The 23,821-nt window shown below is 40.2% G+C and overlaps 2 protein-coding genes across 2 annotated transcripts in view; one reads left to right on the top strand and one right to left on the bottom strand.

The window, feature by feature from the left end:
• Positions 1–23,821, bottom strand: part of commd10 (COMM domain containing 10) — a 721,199-nt gene that overhangs the window by 459,929 nt on the left and 237,449 nt on the right. The gene's annotated exons all lie outside the window — the stretch shown is intronic.
• fbxl17 (F-box and leucine-rich repeat protein 17) overlaps positions 1–23,821 on the top strand; it is a 207,746-nt gene that overhangs the window by 42,218 nt on the left and 141,707 nt on the right. Inside the window, exon 7 of the mRNA XM_044026021.1 lies at positions 23,139–23,246. Within this exon, the coding sequence (XP_043881956.1) occupies positions 23,139–23,246 (108 nt within the window). The remainder of the gene's footprint in view (positions 1–23,138; positions 23,247–23,821) is intronic.

The raw sequence follows: 23,821 nt of genomic DNA on the forward strand, positions 1-23,821 counted from the left end.
CAGTGAAAGTTAAGTCCATTTCCCAAAGTGCCAGTGCTCCCTCATGAAATTCCTATATATTTTTATTTTATTTTTTGGGTAACCTCTAGCTAGAGGGACATCTTTTCTGTCCTACATTTCACCTAAATGTTCATGGTGAAATGTGTATCAGGTGGGAAAATGATCTTTAATGTTATGGTTTCATTGAACAAAGCTGCATCTAAACAGTCTCCCTTGTAACTCTCCGTATATAAAACCATGTGTCCAGTTTTCTCATGCTTTCTCGTGTCCTTTCTTTGGACTTCTCTTGTCTTTTGGCAGCACGTCCTCGCTTGAAGCGAGGACATCTTGTCATTGCGGTGTCAACAATAGTGGATATGTATGTAATTAACAGTCATGGAGCTGATCTTAAAGATGATATTTCACAGAGAAGCATTGCTGGATAGATATGTAGAAGCAGAACAGACAAAGTTATTCATGTCTTAGGTTATGTATGGCATGGATCTTAGAATCAGAATCACTTTATTAATCCCGGAGGAAATTGTTTAGCCACACAGTTGCTCCATGCCAGATTAAGAGGTAAACAGGTACAAGAAAGAAAGTACCAAATATTACAAAAAAATATATAAGTAATAATAATATAATAACAGGGCAACAGGAAGGATATGTATCCCATATGAAAAAGAGACCCAATGCTTATTATAAACAGAACAATATATATATAAATGAAAGTGAGTTAAAATGAAATAAAATACAATTTCCCTTATGTACCAGATAAACATTAGAACATTTTGTTGGGTGGTATTTTTGGAGGATTTTTGGGGTTTTGAGAATCTGGCATTGCTCAAATCATTCACAGTTACTAAGTATGTTACAGTTATCAAGGGTAAAAATATGAAATAAGACTGCTTATACAAATCTTAATTTAAACACCATTCATGTCAGATTTTTCATTCAAGCCATTTATTATCAGTGTAATGCTGTTTTTCTCCAAGATGGAAGCCATGAATTTCTATTAAGATATTTTATGTAATAACATAACAAGAACAAAAGTTAAGAAAAGGGTCAAAATAATCGATTTGGTGATATATCGTCGTCCGTCCTTGTGCAATATGATAATTCACTCGCCGGGTGTTGCTACTTGATGTCTCCTTGTGGTGGCGCTGCTCAAATGCATGGGGGAAACTTACCTGAAGTTTACAGCGGCATTATGGCCGAAAAAGCAATTTGTTGTCTGTGTTGTGAATTCATAGAAAAATCCTGCTCTTTTAACTTTTCACGGATGTTGCTGTATTGCTGTATCAGGATATTATTGGTATGGTGTATTGTACGGTGCCCTGTGTTTCCCACCCTGTGTTTGTCAGGTGACTTAAAGCTTTCCCTTTCTCCTCTCAAACACTTAATTTCCATTTTTGTCATTGTTTCCTCTTTCTGTCTTCTCGCACCTATATATGTTTCTTTCCCCGTGTTTCGCAGGAACAATATAGTGCACTTCAGTTTGCTCTAATGGCTCTAAAGACAGATGAAAACGTGAGTGAGGGATTGGCCTGTGTTGGTGCTTCCTCTGCCTCACCACCCTCAACCCTCCCCTGACACTTATTCTTTTCCTCACGCTGCAGGCTATTACCTGGTAATCTGCTCAGCAGAGGTGCGATTGTTGGAGCAACTCGAGCAAAAGTAACACTAAAAGGCTTTTAATCTTTCTAAAATACTCGCCTTCTTCGTTGGAACTTCTTTTTTTGTATAAAAAAAAAAGAAATAAAGAAAGAAATTGAACATCCATTATCAGCATGTGGTACGTTTCATGGTGAAAAGCACATGAGAGTACGACGTGAGGTGTACTTTGTGTTCCTGCATGCATTCTTGCCTGTGTGTGTGTGTGTGTGTGTGTGTGTGTGTCAAAAGAGGCATTTTGAGTTATGCTTCGCTCTCAGCAATGTCTGTAATTAGCAGTAAAAACCCCAGTGATGTGGTCAGGGCCGCGTTTCAAGGTTATTCATTCGGTCGGCTAAACTCAAGGAGTCTTTCTGCTCCAGTAATTCTCATGTTTTGGCACTTTGTTCTCTTTAGAATGATCGTGAGTGTCGGTGTTAATTTAATATTCATTGCATATAAATCCAAATTGATTTTTTTTTTTTTTTTTAGGTATTCATTTAGATGTTGTATCCTTGTTTCTGAAGACGGAATGACCTGTGACCCTCCTCCGTATTCCCTCTCTCGAACCACTTCAACCACCTGTTTTTTGTTTCATTCATCACTTATTCATGCCATTGAGGAGATTCATAATTTATTATTACAATTCAGAATCAGACATCAGACAATCACCATGAAAAAATAATTTTCCATTTGCTCACAGCACATTGATAATTCATATTTTCTCCACACTCCCTCCTCTTTTTTTTCTTGTTCCTCTCTGATCAGCTCAACACCTGGTGAGGGATCGAGGCTGTGTCACTGCCTGTCCTGTTACCATGGTGATTAGGAGGTTAGAAGCCCCAGAAGGGCCCGTAATAAGGAGGAAACTGGGTGTGAAATTAAGGTTGTAGGACAAATATAGCATCTGTTTTTTTAAGCAAGGCTGCGATGATGGTGATATAATGTGAATGAACAGAGAAATACAAACAGCAGGTGGTTTGAGCATTTGTTGCCCGCAGGTCGATAAAATTTGGAATTGAATATTTTTTCCTTAACTTATTGCACGTCCAGGATTCTCTCAACAAAGTTATTTTACATGTCGTTTAATTTGGCCTCTTCCCTACAGCATCCACTGAGCGCGGACAACAGTTATGCTTTGACGACTCTTCCTTATTTCTCATTAATGAGAAATATGGACATGAATTGATATTCTTTTGCGTCTCACTGGACATGTTAGTGACAGAATGCATATAAACAGTAATACCTGTGTTTTTCTTGATTTTGCTCCCCATTTTCTCCTTGAAGCAAAAAAACAAACCTTTTTCTTTTCTCTAATGGGACCTTTAATGGGCCAGTTTTAAAGTCTGTTGTCTTCTGAATATTCTGTTTTGAGCTTTATGGAAATTACAAACTGACACATCTTTCCTTTTAACACAGTTTTTTTCCATTAAGACAATTTCGTTTAGATATGCTTCACATCATATTACGCAAATTTAACAAGATAATGTTCTAAAGTAATTGTAATCTTTGTTCTTAAGTCTATAAGCATATTTATGGAAGGTTTTAATACCTTAAAATTCATTTTTATTTCACTCACTGCCTTGAGCAGGATGTCTCTGTTTCTGTGGTTATTCTAATAGTATTAAAGTTACATACATAAGTAAATAACACCTACAACTTGTAGAGATTTGAACCATAACAAAAAATGCACGTGTGTGCTTTGATGAAGATGAACATGAAGTCTGTTTGTAAAATTTCAATCCATCAACTTGCCTGAGCATGATTTAATAATGCTGAATCTGAAATAGAAATATTTGAACTCCTCATATATAATACATCGGAAGCAGCGCTTGGCAAGTGGAAAGGGAACTTGGATTGTCACCGGAGGGTTGTCAATTCGAAACCCAATAGGTCAGGGGCTGGAGTTACCCCTGTGCAAGGTGCCCAGTCCCCAATGATTGAGTTAATTAGACACTCAGTACCCCAGCCGCTCTGCAAATGCATCCGGCGTACAAAAAACCCCCAAACATCTGCCAAATCAAATATGTGGATCTAGAAACGCAGGTGATCCACCGAAAGACAAAAAAGTAGGTGATACAATCGCCATCATATATTAAATGAAAAAGCATCAAATTGAGAGTTACTCATTTATACATAGGTATTCTTGAAGGTTCACATCAGTACTGGCATTTCCTTCAAAGTCCAGTATTGATTTGATCATATGTGCCTCATCATTTTTCTGATATGTTCTTGGTCGGACAATACCGGCAATGTTATGAATAATGTTGTAGCCGTTACCAAACACTTTCTGTACATTTTAATCCGCAGAAAGTGTAAATCTAAAGTTAAAACTAACAGCGAGTTCAGCTGCTGTCAGACTTACCCATGGAGAGCACAGTGCCTCGAGATGTTGCTCGCCTGTGACGGCTTTAATGGTTTCGGACAGGTATGGGATTGTGAATCAGTGGCCACCAGAGAAAGCTGACCCCGGCTGTCTCCTGCTCATCACTGGGTTCTCTGATTCATTTGTTCAATTCCTGGATGTCTGTCTTTCCTGGAGGGCAATACTCAGCAGATCCTGGCTCTTTGGCTTACAAAGGGATAGCCTCAGAAAAATAGAAGATGTGGGAGATGGGAGAAGAAGTACACGTGTGTGTGTGTGTGTGTGTATGTGTGAGTAAGTGTTCATGGTCAATGAAATATTGTAGCATAGCTTATATTTTTCACAGGTCTACCTTTTTAATCACTGATCTCACAATACTTCATTTTAACATTTGGAAGAAAAGAAAATATAAAAAACACCCAAACAATTATCCTTACCTGCTCTCAAATCCCAAGGCAACATCCTCAAATAGCAGGAGGACAGTGGTAGGAAATGCACTCATAATTTATTCACTACTATAGAAAAGATGGAAGTCGATTTTCAAAATAATTAGCTTTTAATTTGACAGACTTTTCTTTCGGCATCTCCCTCTCTTGGGGTCGCCACAGTGGATATTTGATTTCACTGTTGTGCCAGATTTCCTTCCTGATGCAGTCCTCCCATTTATCCGGACTTGGAACTGGCACTAGGTGTAGACTGTGGCTGGGATCAATTTAGAGTGTTTAATTAACAATGAGCAACAGGGATTGGGCACCTTGCTCACCGCTACCCCATGCAGCTCTTCACCTGACGGGATTTGAACTGACAACCGTCCTCTTACAGCCCAAGTTCCTTCCACTTGGCCATGGGCTGCCCACTTTAATTTGACTAAGTAATATTTTATAAGCAATTGACAAAATGTTTCATTACTTCATTATCAATCAATCAGTTGGTTGACCAACCGACCGACCAGCCAAATATTGAGTGATTTAAAAGTTATACTCCTATATGGGATTGGTAATTTTTGCTGCAGTAAAAGCTGCAAAAATGTGAAATACTAATACTAATGCTAAAAGGGAAAACCTATCACCGTGTTTGCATTTATGGATGCGATACTGTATGTAAGTATGTGTATGGTACTCTATATGTCTTTGAGTACCAGACTAATGCGCCAAGGACTTTCTGTGCCTCTCTTCCTTTTACCGCATCACAAAGACTGCCTAAGATAGCACATCTCTGTGTCGACCCCTGCTGAGCTGACTCTGCAGCAGGCCCTCCCATAATATCAGATTTTTATGCATCCCTATAATGCCCCTTGTAAATGTGCCACTCTTTTATCCTCCCCTCTGCTTTCTTTTATCATTAGTAGGACCTTACAGGGGGAAACATGTGAAGCTGGTTTATTTTTGGCCCCTCTTCATGTGATATTTCACACACACACGTGTGTCTCACGCTGAGAGACACACACACGGTGCTGGGTGTTAAGAAAGAAAAAATAAAGCTTTACTGCTGGGTTTCTTTTCTTCAATGAGCTGCTTCTGCTGCTGATTGTTGTGCTGTGGTCACTGTCTCCAATGTAATATGTCTTGTGAAATCCATATTAATCTCTTCCTTTTCACATTGTGACTGCCATTGTTCAGGTTTTATTTAATTATACTGCAAATAGGATAAATCTTCATAGGTTTTTTTTATGTAATGCTGTTGCATTTCTCCTTCAGACTTGGTCCGTCACGCTCCAATCACACGAAAAGATGATCAACCTGTTTTTTTTCTCATCTCCACTCTTTCAGAGGAAATCATGCCTACACTGTTTGTGATATTTTTAGATCCTCTTCCAGTCACACAGATTGAGCAGTGAACTAATCTTTGCCCTTGTAAATAACTAATGTCTTTGGAATTAGCTGACCAACATCTGCACAGACTCTTAGCAACAGTGTATGGAAGACAACCAAAGTCCCAAATGGGAGTTGCAAGTGAAGGATGGGTTTATAATGTGGTTAAACTAAAGCAGAAATTGTGTTGAATATGCAGTTTATTTTAAGGATCAATTAGGACTGTCGTCCTCTTGTCTGTCCACAGCTTGCTTGGAATTGTACATTTTTTAAATGGCTTAACGGAAAACAGAGGGGTGCTTGCATCAACTCTGCTCTGGTGCTATTTTATTTCAGTTTCTTCTGACATTCTCGTTTTTTTGTTAGTGTGTCCATTATATCAGGACCCATATCAGTGTGTGCGCGTGTGTTTGAAAATAGAGTCCTGTCTCCAGTGGAGATGTCTCGACTTCTATTTCTTGAATTCACAACAAAACCCTGGGGAGCCATTCTGTTATTTCTGTGCTGGGATTTGCACAACATTTGAGCTCTTTGGTTACTCGCATTGTGTTTCGGTGCATGTGGGTGGTTGTTCCCATAGATCTGAGTGTGACGGACAAATCTATATGTTTTGTCTCGCAGTTGAAGTCATCGGTCAAAGAATCTATACACATGCACTGGCAAAATCATGGTACCAATGTTGTAGTGGCAAACATAAATTTAATTCTAAAGCCACCCAAAGTCGTTAGTTGTAGGCAGGCTTCTATGGACTTGATGTTCCAGGTTGTGAATGACGATTTATAGGTTTAACAGTAATATAAAAAAAGTCCTTTTTACATCAAAGCACAGCTTATGACGGACACGTCCACTCAGGCTAATTGCTAGATATTTTGGTGACCTTTGGTAACCTTTATTTAACCTTTATCCTTCCTATAAGAATATTTACTCAAAGGCTTAAGGCCAACGGTTAAATACTTGTCACAAGTAATCCTACATTAATCATTTGAACAAACTAAATCAACTCGACTCCTACAAACATCATGTGTGTCCGTGCTTACAGAAGTGTTCCAAGAAACAGTGCCACAATGACACTCTGTGCCACAATGCCAACCAGGCCTCTTTCTTAGGTCATGTGTTACCATCTCGATGAAATTGACCCCCCAGTATTGTCACTCTCGTTGCTTTCCATTCTCTTATTTTCTCTCTTCTATTTCCATTCCAGTCTCTTGAGCTTTCCCCGATTCCTTCTCTTGCATTACACCCCATGGCACCCAGGGGAACAATGTTTCTCGAACAACCTTTGCAGAAACCCTGTGGACCTGATGACTTGGCAATATAAATCAGAAAACAACACAAAATGTCAGTTTTCCATATGTATATCTGTATATATGTTTATTTTTACTGGCTATGGACAGGTTTGCCCGAAGCTTTGTAATAGACACATTTATTATGCAAGCCATGCTGCTTATGACCTAGCTCCTGTAGAATTAGCATTGACGTGGGTAATATGGCAGTGAATAAAGGTTTAACAGTGACCCTTTAGCCATCTGTGATAGTGTTAAGCTAATTAGCTTACCACTGAGATCTCTCACTCTCTCTCTCCCTGTCAATCGGTCTCATACACATACATACACAAACACACAGTGGACTTATATTCCCATTAGCCATGTTAATGGGTCAGTCCCTGTTAAACTCTTGGACATTAATTGTCCAGTTGAGCAGTAATGGGAAAGATAATGGCCTCCTTGTCTGCAGCTTATTATGTAGAAAAATAAAGGGCACGCTTGGTGTTGTAGCTTTCTGCAGGAGCACATACGTCAGCATGATAACCAAAGCCCATTGTCCCTACCATCGCTTTGTGTTTGAAATGACTGTTGTTCTGAAACAACCTGTTCTCTATTTTTTTTTAAATTATTTTTACTGATTTTATTATTTCCAAAACTCCAGTCTAACTTTTCACTTTTTGCATTGATTGCACTGGTGCGCCTAATTTTCTTCTTTCAGATGCACCAGCACAAAATGTAGGTGCACCCAAATCTTGTGGCATACAAACACACAATAAACAAATTAATGACAAGGCAGACTTTTTTTTTATGATTTGTAACCAACTGTATGGAAAATATGACTATACCGTACTGTGGTGTAGTGTGGTCTACTGTAGTGGTGGGAATCACAAGGGACCTTATTCACAACGTAGTAGAGCTGCAACTAACGATTATTTTCATAATCTGTCGATTATTTTCTCGATTCATCGTTTTGTCGCACCATAAAATCTTTGGTGTCCACTGTAGAATTTTCTTTGCTCTTTCCTCCTCTCACTTGTGTTCCGAATCTGGCAGTGAAAAAGTTTCTAAATATACTAGAACAACATACTAGAAATCCATCTGAGCCAATCATTCACATTCTAGTAAGGGCAGGAGAAAAAAAACTGCAGAGAGTGCAGTATTTTTTGGGGGGAATGTGCTTTTGCTAGTTGGGAAGACAGTTTTCAATAGTGGAGACAAAGTGCAACCAGTCAAAATCAGACTGACCTGCAGTGGAGTGTGTAAAAAAAAAAGAAGAAAAAAAAGTGGCAGATAGTTGAGTTTGTGTGAATGTCTTTAACCTCACGTCAAAAAAAAAGAAGACACTTTCTAGTCAGCAGAGTAAGAGAATCAATCGCCACAGGATTTCTGTACATTCTGCTTCTGTGGAGAACAGTTACAGAGAGACGTGTAAAATACATGGGTAAAGCCTCTTCTCCCCTTGGTCTTTATTTGGATCATACCTCCATGTCTCTGACAGCAGATATCCGTCCCTGCCACTGCTCATACCACCGTCACTGTGAAGAATGCCTTATGACTGAGCTCTGCACAGACCGATAACATGTAACAGCGCTCTAATTTCTCTGCCCTGGGCACTGTCACCTACCTGACCATTATCTGCATAACAGAATGCCATGGGTCGTTGTGTGTGAGTGAATGTGGGGCGCACCTGCGGAGTGTTTAGTATGTCAGCTGTCTCCACACCAATCCTCCTGCTGTAATCATAAAGCCCGAGCAGGCAGAAGCTGCATGCCCAGTGGCCATGAGGGCAGAGGAGGCCACTGCCCTCAGGCCAGCCTGGGGTCTTTCTTGCCTCCCGTGACATTGACTCTGTGGAGTGAAAGAAGTGTGGAGTTTTGCCGTTATAAGGACTCTGAATTCATGCAGTGTGCCAACAAACCTGAAGTACTGTTTGTCCATCCCATTCGTTGCAAATTGTTAGCAGATGGTTCAACCTAAGAGAGATTACATGTTTAATGTTGGGATGGTTAAAACAAACTAATAATTAAATGTCTGGAAAGTGAATGAATGAAACTAACGATGTGAACTAATGAAGAGGCTAAATGAATTTATCAAGTGTAAAGCTAAAGTGGGCTTACAGGGATGGTATCTTACTTTTGTTGGACAAATCAGACGCAGTGCTTTGTTGTCTCTTTCGTAGTAAAGCTAGTATGTGCATGTTCAGGAAATTGTGTTTCCATTCGGTCTCTTTAAATTCCCCTGGTGTCTCTGCATCAGCTTCCCCGGTGGGCCTGACCTCTCTCCTTTAATCTGGAATTAGTGAGTGAGAGCATCACTCAACTAAGTTGAACCCGTGTCCATCACTGCCGACTTTTCAGGCTTCAGACATTGTGTGACAAGGAGCCAGATTGGTCCAGATCTAGATGTGGCAAGTGCAGTGCAGGTTTCCTTTTGGAACTCGAATGGAAAGGCAACAATCTGTTGGATTGTATTCTGATGAAAGCAGCATTTTGTAACAAATATTTCTGACTGATGCCAGAAATCAGTGACACACATGTTCTGTTTCATTTCTTTTGGCATTTCATCAGGACACAAAAGTAAATGATTATTACGTCATATTCTGCTTTATGCTGCCGCCAGGTTTCCTCAGTGTTTTTAAATGAGAAACCAGCCCTCGCTTATGCTGGAAACACAGCAAATTTGACTTGGAGAAACCTGAATTCTTTGCTGGTTGGTCAGGTGTCAGCATATTATAAGTCGGAGTGTGGTGGTGGCTTGACACTGGAAAAAGCTAAATTGAAGTATGTTTGAGTTGTGCAGTACTTTGGGCAACTGAAGTACGAAGAAGTACGAAGTAAAACGCTCAAGGTAGTTAAACAATGCAACTTAGGAGCACCTAGACAAAAAAAACAAACAAAATCATGGTGTGTTAACTCAGGATTTGATTTTCGTAAAATCTCTTCCCACTTTCTCACATTTACTTATACTATCACCACTTTGTGCTTCACGGTATTTGCTGAATTGATCATTTTGTGAGGCTTAACATCAAAGATCCACCAAGAAGATCAATGTCATCTTAAAGAAACTCAAAGGGCTTCCTAGTGAGAGCATTGAAGTTGTTTGTTGGTGGTTCTCTCAGCTGCTGCCAGCTCCTGGTCTATATCTTTAGTAGTGTCGATAAGAGGAAGAGGAGGCAGTTCTCTCAATAGAACTAATGCCAGGCATCGATGATCGTGTCACCATGGTAGACAGCCTTTCTGGTCTGGGTCCATGGTCACATTGGCCCCGTTAGACCCATTTTTCATCATTAGCACGAGACGTAAAAGTGATTACTAAGTAAAGCTCAAAGTGTTAAAAGTTAATTTCAGGTTCACCCTCCTGCTCAGTTACCAAGGGAACAGAAAAGGGTTAAGAAGTTCACAGTGGTGAAGACCAAGACTTTCTTGGAGCCTTTGATTTCTGTTTTAAAAAGAGGCAGACCACCACTGAGACATGAAACTGGGTCATATTTGGCTGCTGGCTCTGCAAAAGTGTTTTCTCATCTCTCACAGCACACTACATTGTAAAGATATGTTGGTATGATTTTATCAAGGAATAAGCGCACACCAATGATTGGGCTTTTTTTTGCTTGTTTTGTTCAGTACATGAGAAAATGGGATACTGTGACAAGTAAATACCTCAGACATGTTATTGCTGATCATTCTCTGCAATGTTTGCAGGTTGCGTCCTTAATGTTAAAAGCAAATAGAGTCCTTGCCCACTTCTTTAGGTACATCTGTTAACCTGCTTGTGATTACAAATATCTAATGAGCCAAACAAATGGCAGGAGCTCAATGCATTTAGGCAAGGGAACATGGTCAAGAAGATTCGCTGGAGTACATTAAATGTGGTAGAAGAAGAGAAGATATCCAGTCAGCAGCTGTTTTTTTTTGGGTGAAAGTATCTTGTTAATGCCACAGGCCAGTGGATAGTAGCCTGGTTTGAAATAATAGAAAGGCAACAGTAACTCAATTAAAGACTTATTTCACTTGCAGAAGACCATCTCTTATGCATAACACGGCAAAAGCAGGTACACGTGTTTCATTTAAATGGTCAAAACGAAATAATTTTTGTACCAATTATGGCGGGGAAAAAAACACTCAGTGTTTACTAACCCTAACCCTAATGCCTTAGAATTCTTCACTAAATATATCATTTGAGTCTAGACATACAAGGTGTTACACTGCAACTTGACTGGTTAGTCAACTTATACAATTATCAGGCTGTAATTCGGCCCAAGTGGTGACTCAGTTTGAGGAAGAGAGCACTGTACACACTTTTAATATAACAAAATCGCTTAAAAAACACATTTTGGAGACAATTATTTAATTAAAACATGCCCCTTTGACAGAGGACCTTCACCAGTGCATTTTGCAACGTATGTTTCTGACTTACACCCAAACACCAAACATTGCAAATATTATTATGCCTTTGTAATTTTCACAATAATGTGCTATAAACGCAAATTCCCCGTCTTTCAAAGACAGTCCAGCAGTTTAACAGTTTGGTGAGTGCTTTGTTGTGTAGCAACACAAGCCGAAGGGCAAGTAAGAAAATTGATGGCTTGCTCTTGGCAGAGTTAATGGGTTTAGATGTAGCATTTCCAATAATGGATTTTCTCTGGCCTCCCTGAAAGATGGTAAAAAGAATGGGAGTTGTTTGTTTTTGTTATGAAATTGCGCGTTTCAACAAATGGTTGTTGACTCCGGCGAGTCTGTGCTTCTTTTAAAAGTCTGAACTGCACGTACCGAGCGTTTGGCGTTTCGCAGATGTTTCATTGTAACTAATGTTTTCATAGAGGACCATCACAGCAACAAAACTGCCCTTAGCTTTCATCGCTCTACAGCACACCTTGCCTGAGGCCTCTCCCAAAACAACGCTGAGGCATAGAAGTGACATGACATTGAGGAGGACTCCTTTAGTGAATGTGTGCCTGGGAAAAGTACACACTGAGATTTTAAAACTCAAGTGACGCGTTTGAGGGCTTTGACATCACAGCTACAGCAGCCACTTTGCTTTTTAAAGATGGAAAATGTGTCTTTTGGCCTCCTCAACTCCAGCATCCGATTTCTGCTTGACATGTAACAAAAAAACTATTGATATGTTACTTGGACAAAGAACACACTGGGATTTGAAGTTCCTCGAGAACAGTTTTGACAACGTGGTGTAATGGCTGTGCATAAGAATAAAGTATGTACTTTGGCTTCCTCCAGCACAGCTTCTGATTTCCATCTGACATGCAACAAAGCACTATTGATCCTTAGGCAAAGAGGCTACAGACAAAACTGCTCTCCTTTTTGGAAACTGCTATGTAGAATTCTCCCAAAGCTAATGCTCGCCACCTCCAGACACGCACACATTCACACACTCACACACAAACAGACACAGCCATTTCATGGTGAAAGACAGTGGGTGAAACTTGATGGAATGGAGAGCTTAAGCGCTGAATAAATGACAGGTAATTTTCAGTTGCGAGTGGAGCGTGCAGATGAATGAGCCGATCAATCTCTTTGGTGATGACCCATGCAGATTCCACAGTTCTCCCTGGCATCATCAAGGCTGCCGACATCGATAGATCAAGACAAGATGGGTTGACATCTGTGTGCGTGTGTGTGAGAGAGAAAAGGTTTGCTCGGTGCATATTTTGAGATTTTAATGGATTTCCAATATCAATACTTAAAATGCTTCTTTTTTTGTTCAGGCTATGGAATTATTGCTGATAAATGGGTACTTTTTGTGAGTTATGTGAAAAGCATAGGGCAAGTTTGTCATGGATTTTTTTCCCCAAGTGTGTCCGAGATGGCCGCAGTTGGAGAAAAGTGGACTTATTGATCCTGGGAGTTTCATTTTTCAAACATGGTCATCTTTCAGAGCCGGCTTCGATTTTTGAAAAATATACACTGTGCCTTTCAGATCATTTTATGGCCCTTTTGTCACAGTGTAGAGTGGCTAGATGTGAAGAATCCCTGGCTAGGTGGTAGATGGTGAGAGTGGATAACCATACTCTTTGCTTTGCCTTCATACATGTTTGAACACGTTTTATCCTATTTACTCCTATTTAAAATAATAGATTTTGCAGTCTTTAATTCAAATAACATGTCCAATCTCATAAAGAGTCCAAAAGAAGCCAAAGACAGTGATATGGAAATGGACAAATGGCCACAATTCATCACATTTGTGAGGTTAAAAACTTTTTCATGTTAATATCAGTAATATAATGATAAACTAGTTATCAAAATCACTAGTGATTGTCTTTTGGATGCAGTGGTGGTTGCAGATCTGTGAAATGTTCATATATATATAAATATATATGTATATACATCCATTCATACATGTTAAGAAATTAATGAATGAATGATAATTATGTAAATCTGAAATAAGCATAATGATAGTGTTTTTATTTACACTGTATAATATTTCCAAACATAAATGGGCTATATCACAGAGCAAACGACACTCAATCCGCTGCTATTTGTTTCTAGACTTCTCTTGCAAACGCTGCATGGGACTGAGACGGAGAACGCTGCGTTGTTGATTATAGCTCTACAAGGCTGTCAATCGAAAAGAGGCTCCGCCTTTCAGATCGTTCATCCAATCATCATGCGTCAGTCCAGTGTCATGCGTCAGTCCAGTGCCTGTTAATATTGTGTGAGCGTGGCTGACCCTCTGACCATGCTGCACTTACTCCTTTTAAAAGTTTAAAAGAAGCACAAAGGTGGCGCAAGAGTAGAACGTGTACACACCGAGGGCGTGAGTTGGCAGTCGAGAGCAGTTTGTCCTGTCTTTTTAAGTTTTGAGGAAAACAAAATTGACTTATCCTAACATGCAAATTTAATCCACTGAGGGCTATTATCATGTCTTCTTTGTCTGCAAATTAAATTACACCCTATCAGACATGGATATGCAACACTACTTTATTGTGAAGACAACACAGTGAGTCACTTTTCGAAGACTTCATTCTAAAGAAAGTTAGTTTAGAGCACTATTATTCCACTTTGTCTGGAGATAGAAGAAGCTCTAATATGATTCAGTTGATTTCCTGCCACTGGCACTAAAGTGACTTCTTATGCAAAGTTGCCGAATCGCATGAAGATGGATTGTTAATAGAATGTGTTGTAGTGTACTCAGTAATCATTATTAATCTCTGTGTCGGCGGATTCTTTCTTGGCCCGGCCCGATGTTCATAATGCTTGGTTAATTAGACTGATTGATTAGTTGGTGGTGATTCAGAGCTCTCATCACAGCTCCTCATCCCGTCAGGCCCCTAATAAGATCAGATTGCATATTCATGTACTGCCGCACACACACACACACACACACACACACACACACACACACACACACACACACACACACACACACACACACACACACACAGAAATTGTTTGGCCTGTCATGCCACCTCTCCATCTTTCTCAGTGCCTGTCTGTCACATCTGTAGTCAGAAAGAATTTAAGGGCATGAAAGAAGCAGTCAAGCTTGCCAAAGCAATACATTGAAGAGTAGAGATGACATTATGTTCACGTAAAAACATTGCAATTTGCAGGTCTTTCATTTCCCTTTATTCCCTTCTTTTCTTTGTCATTTTTTCTCACTCCCCTCTCCTTGTCTGTCTCATAAATATGACAGGTACCCCTCATCGTCAGAGATGGGGAACCTTTCATCCGTCTAGATTCAGCTGTGTGTTTGGTCTGTGTGTGTTTCTTTATCCGTGTGAAAACAGCATGCAGAGGTCTTTGTTTCTCTGCAGGCTTAAAATGTGAACCAGCTTCAGTTGCCGATCAATACACGTGCACGGCTCCAAGTAAAACCACCCTGCACTTATTGCACAGTGCCTGCTCATCAGTACAGAGACAGCACAGTAAAGAGACTCTCCCTTGCTGTAGTAAAACTTTACGACTTTCCGGGTTGCTTTTGTCTCCAGGCATTGGATATTACAGAGCATAATAAGTATTCATTTAGATTTTTGCCAGATCACCAGTCCTTCGCATCAATACAGCCCATCTGAGCTCTTTAAAAAGAGGGAAAGTTTGGTCTGTGTGTGTGTGTGTTTATGGGTGTGCACCGAAGTCTGTGCATGTAAGTGTTTGTGAGTTTATTCCAAGGCTTTGATGAACCCACTGCAGTATCACCCCTAAGAGAATAGTCACAGAGAAAATGATTACCTCGGAAAGAATGGAACTTTGATGAAAATTGTCCCACCTCAATCCGTACCCGGCAGAAAAGCACTTGGCTTCCCTGTTTATCAGTAATATTGGAAATCTGTCAAATTAAAATACAGAGCAGTCGGTAACGGGGAGCGTTCGCACTGACATTGTGATATTCGGTGGGCTTTTATAGAGGCTTTGTGCTGAGTTTTGAGGGATGCCATTGTGAAAGTAGTAGTGAGCAGTGTAATCCTTTGTTTCCAACTTGTCCAAACTAGACTTCGTGAACTTTTGGACCCCCATTCACTCATAAACCTACACTCAGAACCTTAATCAGGTCTTACATCTTCTTAATTGCCCGACAGGCTTGATAGGCAGTTTCCCCTGAGTGCCTGAGCTGGCTCACACTACTAGTAGTAATGCCAACATTAGCCGAAAAAAACAAAATAACCCTAAGTGCTGAGAGTGAACATTATTTTTTTCTGTAGGGTGATGATGAACTTTCTTTTATTTAATAATTCGCTTGTTTTAGTCACGCCTACATTTTTTTTCAACCAGTCAAAGTGATTGTGATGGGGTAGGCAGGAGTGCTAGAGCTTATTTAATCATTTTTTTCCCCCCACTTTCAGATATTTGTTTTCACCATGGAACATGTGCACAATTTTAAAAATGACTTTCAATCACAATGTATAATCCACTTTAGAATATCCGTTGTCAGGGCTTCAACCTTCATCACCGTATATCACCACTTATCTCTGTTATCAAATTAAATGTCACGCATGAATAATGTCCCCCCCTTTCTTAAAAGTAAATACAGTATTTTTCCTTTTCCTCTTCAGAAGGGTAGCATAGTTTGTCTGCGCCTATTCAGTCACTGCTGTGGAACTGTTTGACGCTGTCAATGCCGTTTCCATCTGTGCGACACAGGATTTCAGCAAGATTGGCTTCCTTTCAATAGCTCTGTGTGGGTGAATTCGGTTTATGACATGTGCAGTACTTGACTTGTTCATGGCAGCATCCTTTGGTCCATATAATACATTTTTCCATATTAGTGACCATGACTTACAATGAAGCTTCCAACATTATTTATTTGACTGACGTCTGTGCACTTGCATAAACTTTGGAGACAGTTTTCTTTTTGCTGGATTTAGAGTTTAAACTTCTGCTGCTTTACTTTTTCCAGACTACGAAGTGGTATTTTTTTTTTACCTTGCACATCCGTGGGGGTGCGTGTAATTGTATGTGATATTGTATCATAATGCCCTCTGCGCACGCCCTAACTTGGCTTTACTGTGCGTGTGTTGGAGAACTGTCTTGCTGTGTTGTTTCGTTGCTTCAGTACAAAGCGGAGGTATGAAGAACCTTGACGAGGCTATGGGGTGAGAGGTGTAAGACAATCTAATTTGGTCTTTCGCCTGTTTCCATCTCCTTTGCCTGCGTGATCAAGGGTTTTGATGGAGTCCAACGAGTCGCATGATAGACGATATTGACAAGCTTAAATGCCCTTATTGGATGAGAAGTGGCCCTTGGGTGCTGCCTTAGCGTTTTGTCAGAACAGACCGCCAGACAAAAACCACACACTCAGATATAGCACTACCCCTTTTTGCTACCACAGCAGTCTCAACAATTACCTTGCAGACACACACACACACACATACACAAAGGCTATCTTTATGACTGCAGCATTTCCACCATTCCAGACCACTATTTTTTTCCCCCTGCTTTCCTTACCTCCTTCACCCACAGGCCATCAAACCAGATCCCTTCTAAAAGGCTTTAAGGCCTGTCTTGGCCCACCACTTCTTCTCCAAAGCTCTGCCATGGCTCTTTTTATGTTTTTAAATCAAAGTCCATGAAAGGTTGAAGGGAAGGAGGAGGAAGCAAGGAGAAAATGTTGTTGTTGTTGTTGTTGTTGTTGTTGTTGTTGGTGGTGGTGGTGGGTTGAAGACAAATCTTAGCTACAAGCCCATATGGTCCTACTCTCACACAGACCTATACACACACACAGGCTTTATCTGATATGGTACATGCCCTCCTGGCCTGTTCTGCTCTGCTGGGATTTTACTTTGTTCTCCTCTCACCTTCTGAGAGTTAGTGTAGGTGTGTAAAACTGCCTCGTCTGCTTTGAAATTATGCTCAGCTGCACCCATACACTCTTGCAGCACTCACACTGGTATGGGAGATGGTGTGGAGGATGGTGGCCTCCGCTGTGATTTGCTTGCTTTCTCTTGCAGATGATTGTGATTTAAAGATCCCTGTAGTGTAGCTTTGATTTCCGCTGGTAGTCAACCTGAGAATGTTTTCCTTGATGGTTTTTTTGGCAGAGGCCAAGTTGGGGGGAGCTCTGGCCAGCTCCTTTCACTTGCCAGCTGCTCAGATAAGTCTTGTCCTTGTGGATCCTTATTTTCCCCCCCTCTACCTTCACACTCAAAGAGACAACTCTGCTCTACTCTCCAGCTGGGCCTGGAGAGCACATTCTATATACATCAGTGTCTCTGAGTGGGAGCACTGACTCACCTTTAGTTAATGTTTTGTGACTGCAGCGAGGGAGTGGGGGGTGGGTTGGTCCAAATCAGAGGCGCACGTTATTGAACATTACGTTTAATAACAATGTTCTGTACCGGGGATGCTGCAGAATCCTTTTCCTTTTGCAACATGTTTTAGTATATTAAACTAATGAACACACATTATATTACAGTCAATGTAGTACTTGTTTTTGTGCCTCTGTCTTTATAGGTTGTTCATGTTTTCAGCATTGCTAAATTAATCTTTTTTTTATTTTTATTGATGTGTTCTGTGACAAAGTCTGAACAGATTCACTTTAGTTGTGTGCTTTACTCACATGAACCTTTTCTGATGTCGGACAACAACAACAACAACTGATTAACAGGCTGATTCACAGGGATTGGTTGAATTTGTGTCACAGTGACATTGTCAACATCCTGGAAAGGCTTTGTTCATCTCCCCGATATGTCAGGATTCATCATTATGGATACAAATTGTGTTGTTGTTGTATTTTGTTGTTGAAATATAGCAATCTGTAGTAAAGGGAAAAGACCATCCGATTGACTGAACAGTGCCGTTTGTACAACTGGGCAGTGGTAACACATTTTACTTTCAGCTCATGTTTAGATTTTTGTCACAGGAAGGAACATCTCATACTACATTCAAAATGTATGGATCACACTTGCAGTAGGGGGTACAGTGGCTTGCATTGTTGCCTCACAGCAAGAAGGTCAGTGGTCAACGGTGAGCCTTTCTGTGTTGAGTTTACATGCTCTATCCCATGTGCATGTAGGTTCTCTGACGTTCTCCCTCAGTCCAGAGACATACAGTTTGGTGATTAGTGACTGGAGACCTGTCCAGGTTGTACCCAGTTGCAGTAGGTATTGAAACCATACATCAGGCCTACTGAATCATTTTGTTAATTGTTCATTTTACAACATAAAAAACTTAGCGTCATCTTGAAACCATTTGGCTCTCTACAACCAACCACTATGGCTCCTTACTGATAATGGATGCAACTCCCTAGGAAGTGTTTTCCAAGCAGATAAGCCATACTGCGTGTAACTAGATGAAAGATAAATGGACACCTTGTTCTTTCTTTATGTGACTTCACTTTCCCCTTGCTGTCACTTTGGGTTTTCCATCTTCCTCTGCCTCTAAGGAGTAACCTTTAAGGTAGACCGGGAAACTAGAGGTGAAGAGTAAGGCAGACAGGAAGCAAGAGAGGCAGACTCAGAGAGACAGGGGTATGATTAAGGCTAAGGGCGTATGTGGAGTACATTTAAGACCTTACCAACACAGAAACAGAACTTTCCTTATCACTTTCCCTTTTTCTTTTCCCTCTCCGTAAATACGGCATTGTTTCAAGAAATGTCTTCATATACAAGAAACCCCCCGACATGACTGTAAATGCTGTAGTCCATATGCTCGCCCTGTATGTGCTGCTATAATTCACCAAACATAGAGAAGGAGACTGCAAATGCAAGAGCATTTCCCAAGGTAACATATTGGTTGTACACAGAAACACTCTGGGACCTGTTTTCAGTGATTCCATGTGGATCTGTAACACACCTGGTCATGACTGAATAGATGTGAGGTGGGGAGAATGACTCGGTGTTCCTGGCTGTTTTGGTTACAGCGTGACACTGACTAACAGTGTGACTGTGTGTCCTTTACGCCGACCAAATACCAAGATTTTAATCTAACTCTGCAACTCAAGGTGAAAATAGTGCAGTGCAGTAAAGATGCTTCCTTACCTGTAATGAAAAAAACATATGGGATGTTTTATAGGTCATATTGGTGTGTTTGCAAATAAAAATTTAATGTGTATTTTCCCATTTTTACACAGTCGGCTGTCCTGTATAAAAAAAGGGGATGGGTTGTTGAACATTTAATAACATATTTTTTTTAATTAACACCTGGCCTCTGGCAAACCATGTTCAGTAACTGCTGTGCACTATAGGAAGTGTACCATTGTATACATACAAACAGATTTTCCTTATATCGCAATGATCTCACTTGCTTATTACACTGTTTAGAAACAAAACATTGATATAAGAGTTATTTCATTGATAATGAAAATGTCATATTGCTTCCGCTTACATAGGAGTTTGAACTGCAAACGTGGAAGCTGAGTTTATGTCTTTAAAATGAATTGTTTTTAATTTATTCATTCACACTGGGGCTCGTCGCAGATTATCGTCGTGCTGTGAAGAGGTAGAAGAAAAAGTCACCTCAGGAAGAGCAATTGGTCTGTCAATGTGAATGTTGTGGGTTTGTTTCCCGGCTCCAATTGTCCACACGCCTAGGTGTGTGTCCTTGGCTAAGACACTTAACCCCACGTTGCTCTTGACAGCAGTGTGTCACTGGGTATGAAAGCTGTGTGATAGAGAATGCGCTGCACATAGATGCGCTGTATGAATGTGTGAGTGAATGGGTGAATGTCAACTGTAGTGTGAAGCAGCTTTGATTGGTCGTTAGACTAGAAAATGCTATACAAGACTAGAAAATGCTATACAAGACTAGAAAATGCTATACAAATATACAGACAGACCATACAAGTCTTCTTTGTGCTCCTCTATTATGATCTTTGAGCTAAAAGAATAAAAGCATTTTTCCTTCTGTCCACATTTATTGAATTTAATGTTTAAAATGTTAAAATATTCCATTGTGGCTGAGATGTCTCTGACGAATTACACGTAAATGTAAAATGACTGGACTGCTGTGCATGTGATCAGTCCCTAGCAACAGTCTATTACACTTAACAATGGTCTGTTTTATGCAAATAAAAGACCACCGAATGTTGCTATTGACCATTTAGAATCAAGTATTAAACCAAACCATATTTCAATCCAATCCAGTCCAGCCACAGTGAACCAAAGTGCTGTACTGAAGAATAAATAAAAGACACAATAAATAAAAGGCATAGGAGCTCACAAGGGGCGATAGGATACATCTAAAACAACTAGAATAAATTAAAAGACAGAAAAATGTGGATCAAAACCACAACAAAATGGATCAAATAAAATAAATAAACAAGAAATGTAATTAAATGGAAATAACATCAACAACTTAAACAGTGTCAAAGGTTAATGAAATGAAGAGGCCTGTCTGATATTTGTGCATGTGTCAAGTGCCGTGAATTACACCCGTTTTCCCGCTGTTTTTGTTCTTATTAATAACTTAACTAGCGTTTATTCCGAATAAACAGACATAATTGTGACTAATGAACTTATCAAAAAAAGAATCAGCCGATTATTCGACTGCCAAAACTGTACTATTCTCTTAGGATTCATTTTAAAAGTGTTTAAGTTGTTACCACATGCAGTTCCTGGTTTGCAAGATTCCACCTTCATCCCATCATTTACAGATTTATACATTCTGTAATTTTCTCAAGTAATGACGGGGGTCATTTTTTAGCAGGTATTGGTATAGCAGCTCTCGAGCGGTCTTCACTTTTACAGGTAAAACCCAAATATACATGTTTTAAAACGAAATACCGGTTAGGACGTGTCTTGCTGCCGTCACGTTCTACCTGTAGTTGTGCAGTTCTACAGTTCAGTTGCACGACTCAATACTGCGGCTCAATCTGCAAGTCACCACTCTTTGCAGTTTAACTAGCCAATTAATTATCTTGTCAATCGTGCAGTGAGGACAGTGCCTAAGGAGAAGCAGTGATTAATATACTCTTTGGAAACCTTCCTGGAGTATGATTTAGTATCACCATTTTAAATTACATTGAATAAGGAAATGGCAAAAGCTCTTCCCTGCAGTTTCCCCTTTGACTTGCTCTTTATTGGTCTGAAGGCACAATGGAGGAATTTTAAGTTTGTTCTTAAGTCACCAAGACTAGTCATATACTTTGAACATTTCTGTCTGCATTTTTTTGTATCAAAAGATTTTTTTTTGTGTGTGTGTGTGATTGACTGTGCCATTGTATTATCGTCTACCTTTTTAACCTCTAGTCTTTTTAAGTGTTTTTCAAATTTTGCTCCACTCCAGTCTACAGTATTAACTGTTGAAATATTCATTTACTTTTCAAAACACGTCAGACTTAAAGTGCTCTTTGACAGACTTTCCTCAAGTGCATCAATCATTCAAACGTACCTCCATGTTTTGGCAGTTTGATAAAAAGAATATTTGAAAATCTAAATGGGAATAAAAAAAATTAGATTTTTCTTCCCTAATGGTCTTTGGTGTTTCCCCAGTTAATCACAATCACTTTCTCCCTCGCTCTCCTCTTGCAATCTTGCACATATTGTTGCAGTGTTGAGTTTGGTGAGGGAGGCGGAGGAGCTATCAATACTTGTATTGATGAGTACAGTGGAAGCTGGTGGAAATGCTTCGCTATCGATCTCTGATCCATTATGAGCTGTTACTTGACGGCCGGGTGAATGACGGGGAACAGTCCATCCATCATAAGTCGACACCCACGCCGCGTGGACGGCACACACTTTGAGCTGTGTTGTTCTTTATGCTCTGTCTCCTCCTCCTCCTCCTCTGAACTATTTGTGAAAATGCATGAGAAGCATGGGCTTCCCTCAATGCAAACTTTAAATAGAATTCATTTCGGCAACAAATTTAAAGCTGTACTATGTAACTTTTAGCGGAACCACCGTCAGATGAGTTCACACAATGCTGATTAGGCCTGCTACACAGAACTCGCTTTGTGTTTCGCAGAATAGCATACAAAATACGTATTTTTGAGCGTTTCCATTAGGACTAGTACCAAAATAACCGGCCCGCACTGTTCCATTTTTTGGTACCCTTCACTTGGGTTACCAGAGTAATGGTACGGTAGTGGTGGAGGCAGGACAGAGAAGCGCCACTCCTTTGCGACCGGTGTTTCTTCAGTGCCGTGGTCTGTTCTCATACAACGTTAGATTTCTTGTTGAGACAAACAGCCACAATACGTATCTCGCTGACACGTACATCGCCGCCTACTGAGTCACGGTGCTGTTCTCGAACTGTATCATGATGGAAACACACTATGGCTGAAAATGCCAAACGACGCCCACTAAAAAAGTTTCAAAAGTGGATTCTACCAAAAAACTAAACCTGGATTCTCTGTAGGACAGCACAGTCATATTCAATCAGGAAAACAGTGTTGTCTTTTCACAAATGTGATCCTGTGATATTCAAAAATGTGTAAAGAAAGAGAAGCCAAGCAAACCAAACACTCCGCTTTCTAAACAGCTGCCTGACCAAACGTCTGGATGCAATGTGGACGAGTAAATATGGACATACAACACACAACTGACCGAAATACAGCAGAAACGCAGCAAAGAGTTTTGGTAGAATAGAAATTCCAAACTGCAGCTTTAAGTGTGAAGATGACGATGTTTATTACCTGTGATACTAATGTAAACTTCTCTACTCTATTCTATTGTCCCAGGTCACTGATCGGTCCGTGCAGGCTGTTGCAGAGCACTGTCCTGAGCTGCTGTTTGTTGGCTTCATGGGATGTCCTGTCACCTCTCAGGGAGTCATCCATCTCACTGCGGTAAGAACCACACAGAACTTTGGATTTGCCTTGTTGTGCTTTGCCCTTAGCCCCTTTGACGCTGATCTAAATCTCCAGATACGGCAGTTAAAATCAAATCAAATTTGATTTGTGTAGTGCAAATCACAACGTACAGTACATTATCTCAAGGCACTTTACATAGCAAGAAGGCAGAGGCCTAACATTATTAAATGAAGAGTTCATCTCATCAGCGTACTTCAGTTATTTGCATCATTAAATGTCCAAAAGAAGATTTGGTGTGACTAGGATTAATCCCGTTAATTGTAAGCCAGCTCTTCATCTTTCTGCAGGCTGTGCGCTGTATCCAGGAGGCTAAATTTAATTTTGTGAGAGTAGGCTGAAGACTTTGTTGCCTTAACTCTTAAATCTCCTAAATGAAAGCCTAATGAGATGAATCCTAATAATACGCTGCTGTTTTTAACTACACCCCGCTGTTTGGTATATTATCGCGCTAATGAGCGGGGCTTTGTGGCTAAAGGTGGTTCATGCCATAAAAATATGGACACAACAGCTGAATTCACCACAAAATGATGCACCTTGCTTTTTCTTTTTCT

This window comes from Solea senegalensis, linkage group LG5 (genome assembly GCF_019176455.1).
Source record: "Solea senegalensis isolate Sse05_10M linkage group LG5, IFAPA_SoseM_1, whole genome shotgun sequence".
Taxonomy (NCBI): domain Eukaryota; kingdom Metazoa; phylum Chordata; class Actinopteri; order Pleuronectiformes; family Soleidae; genus Solea; species Solea senegalensis.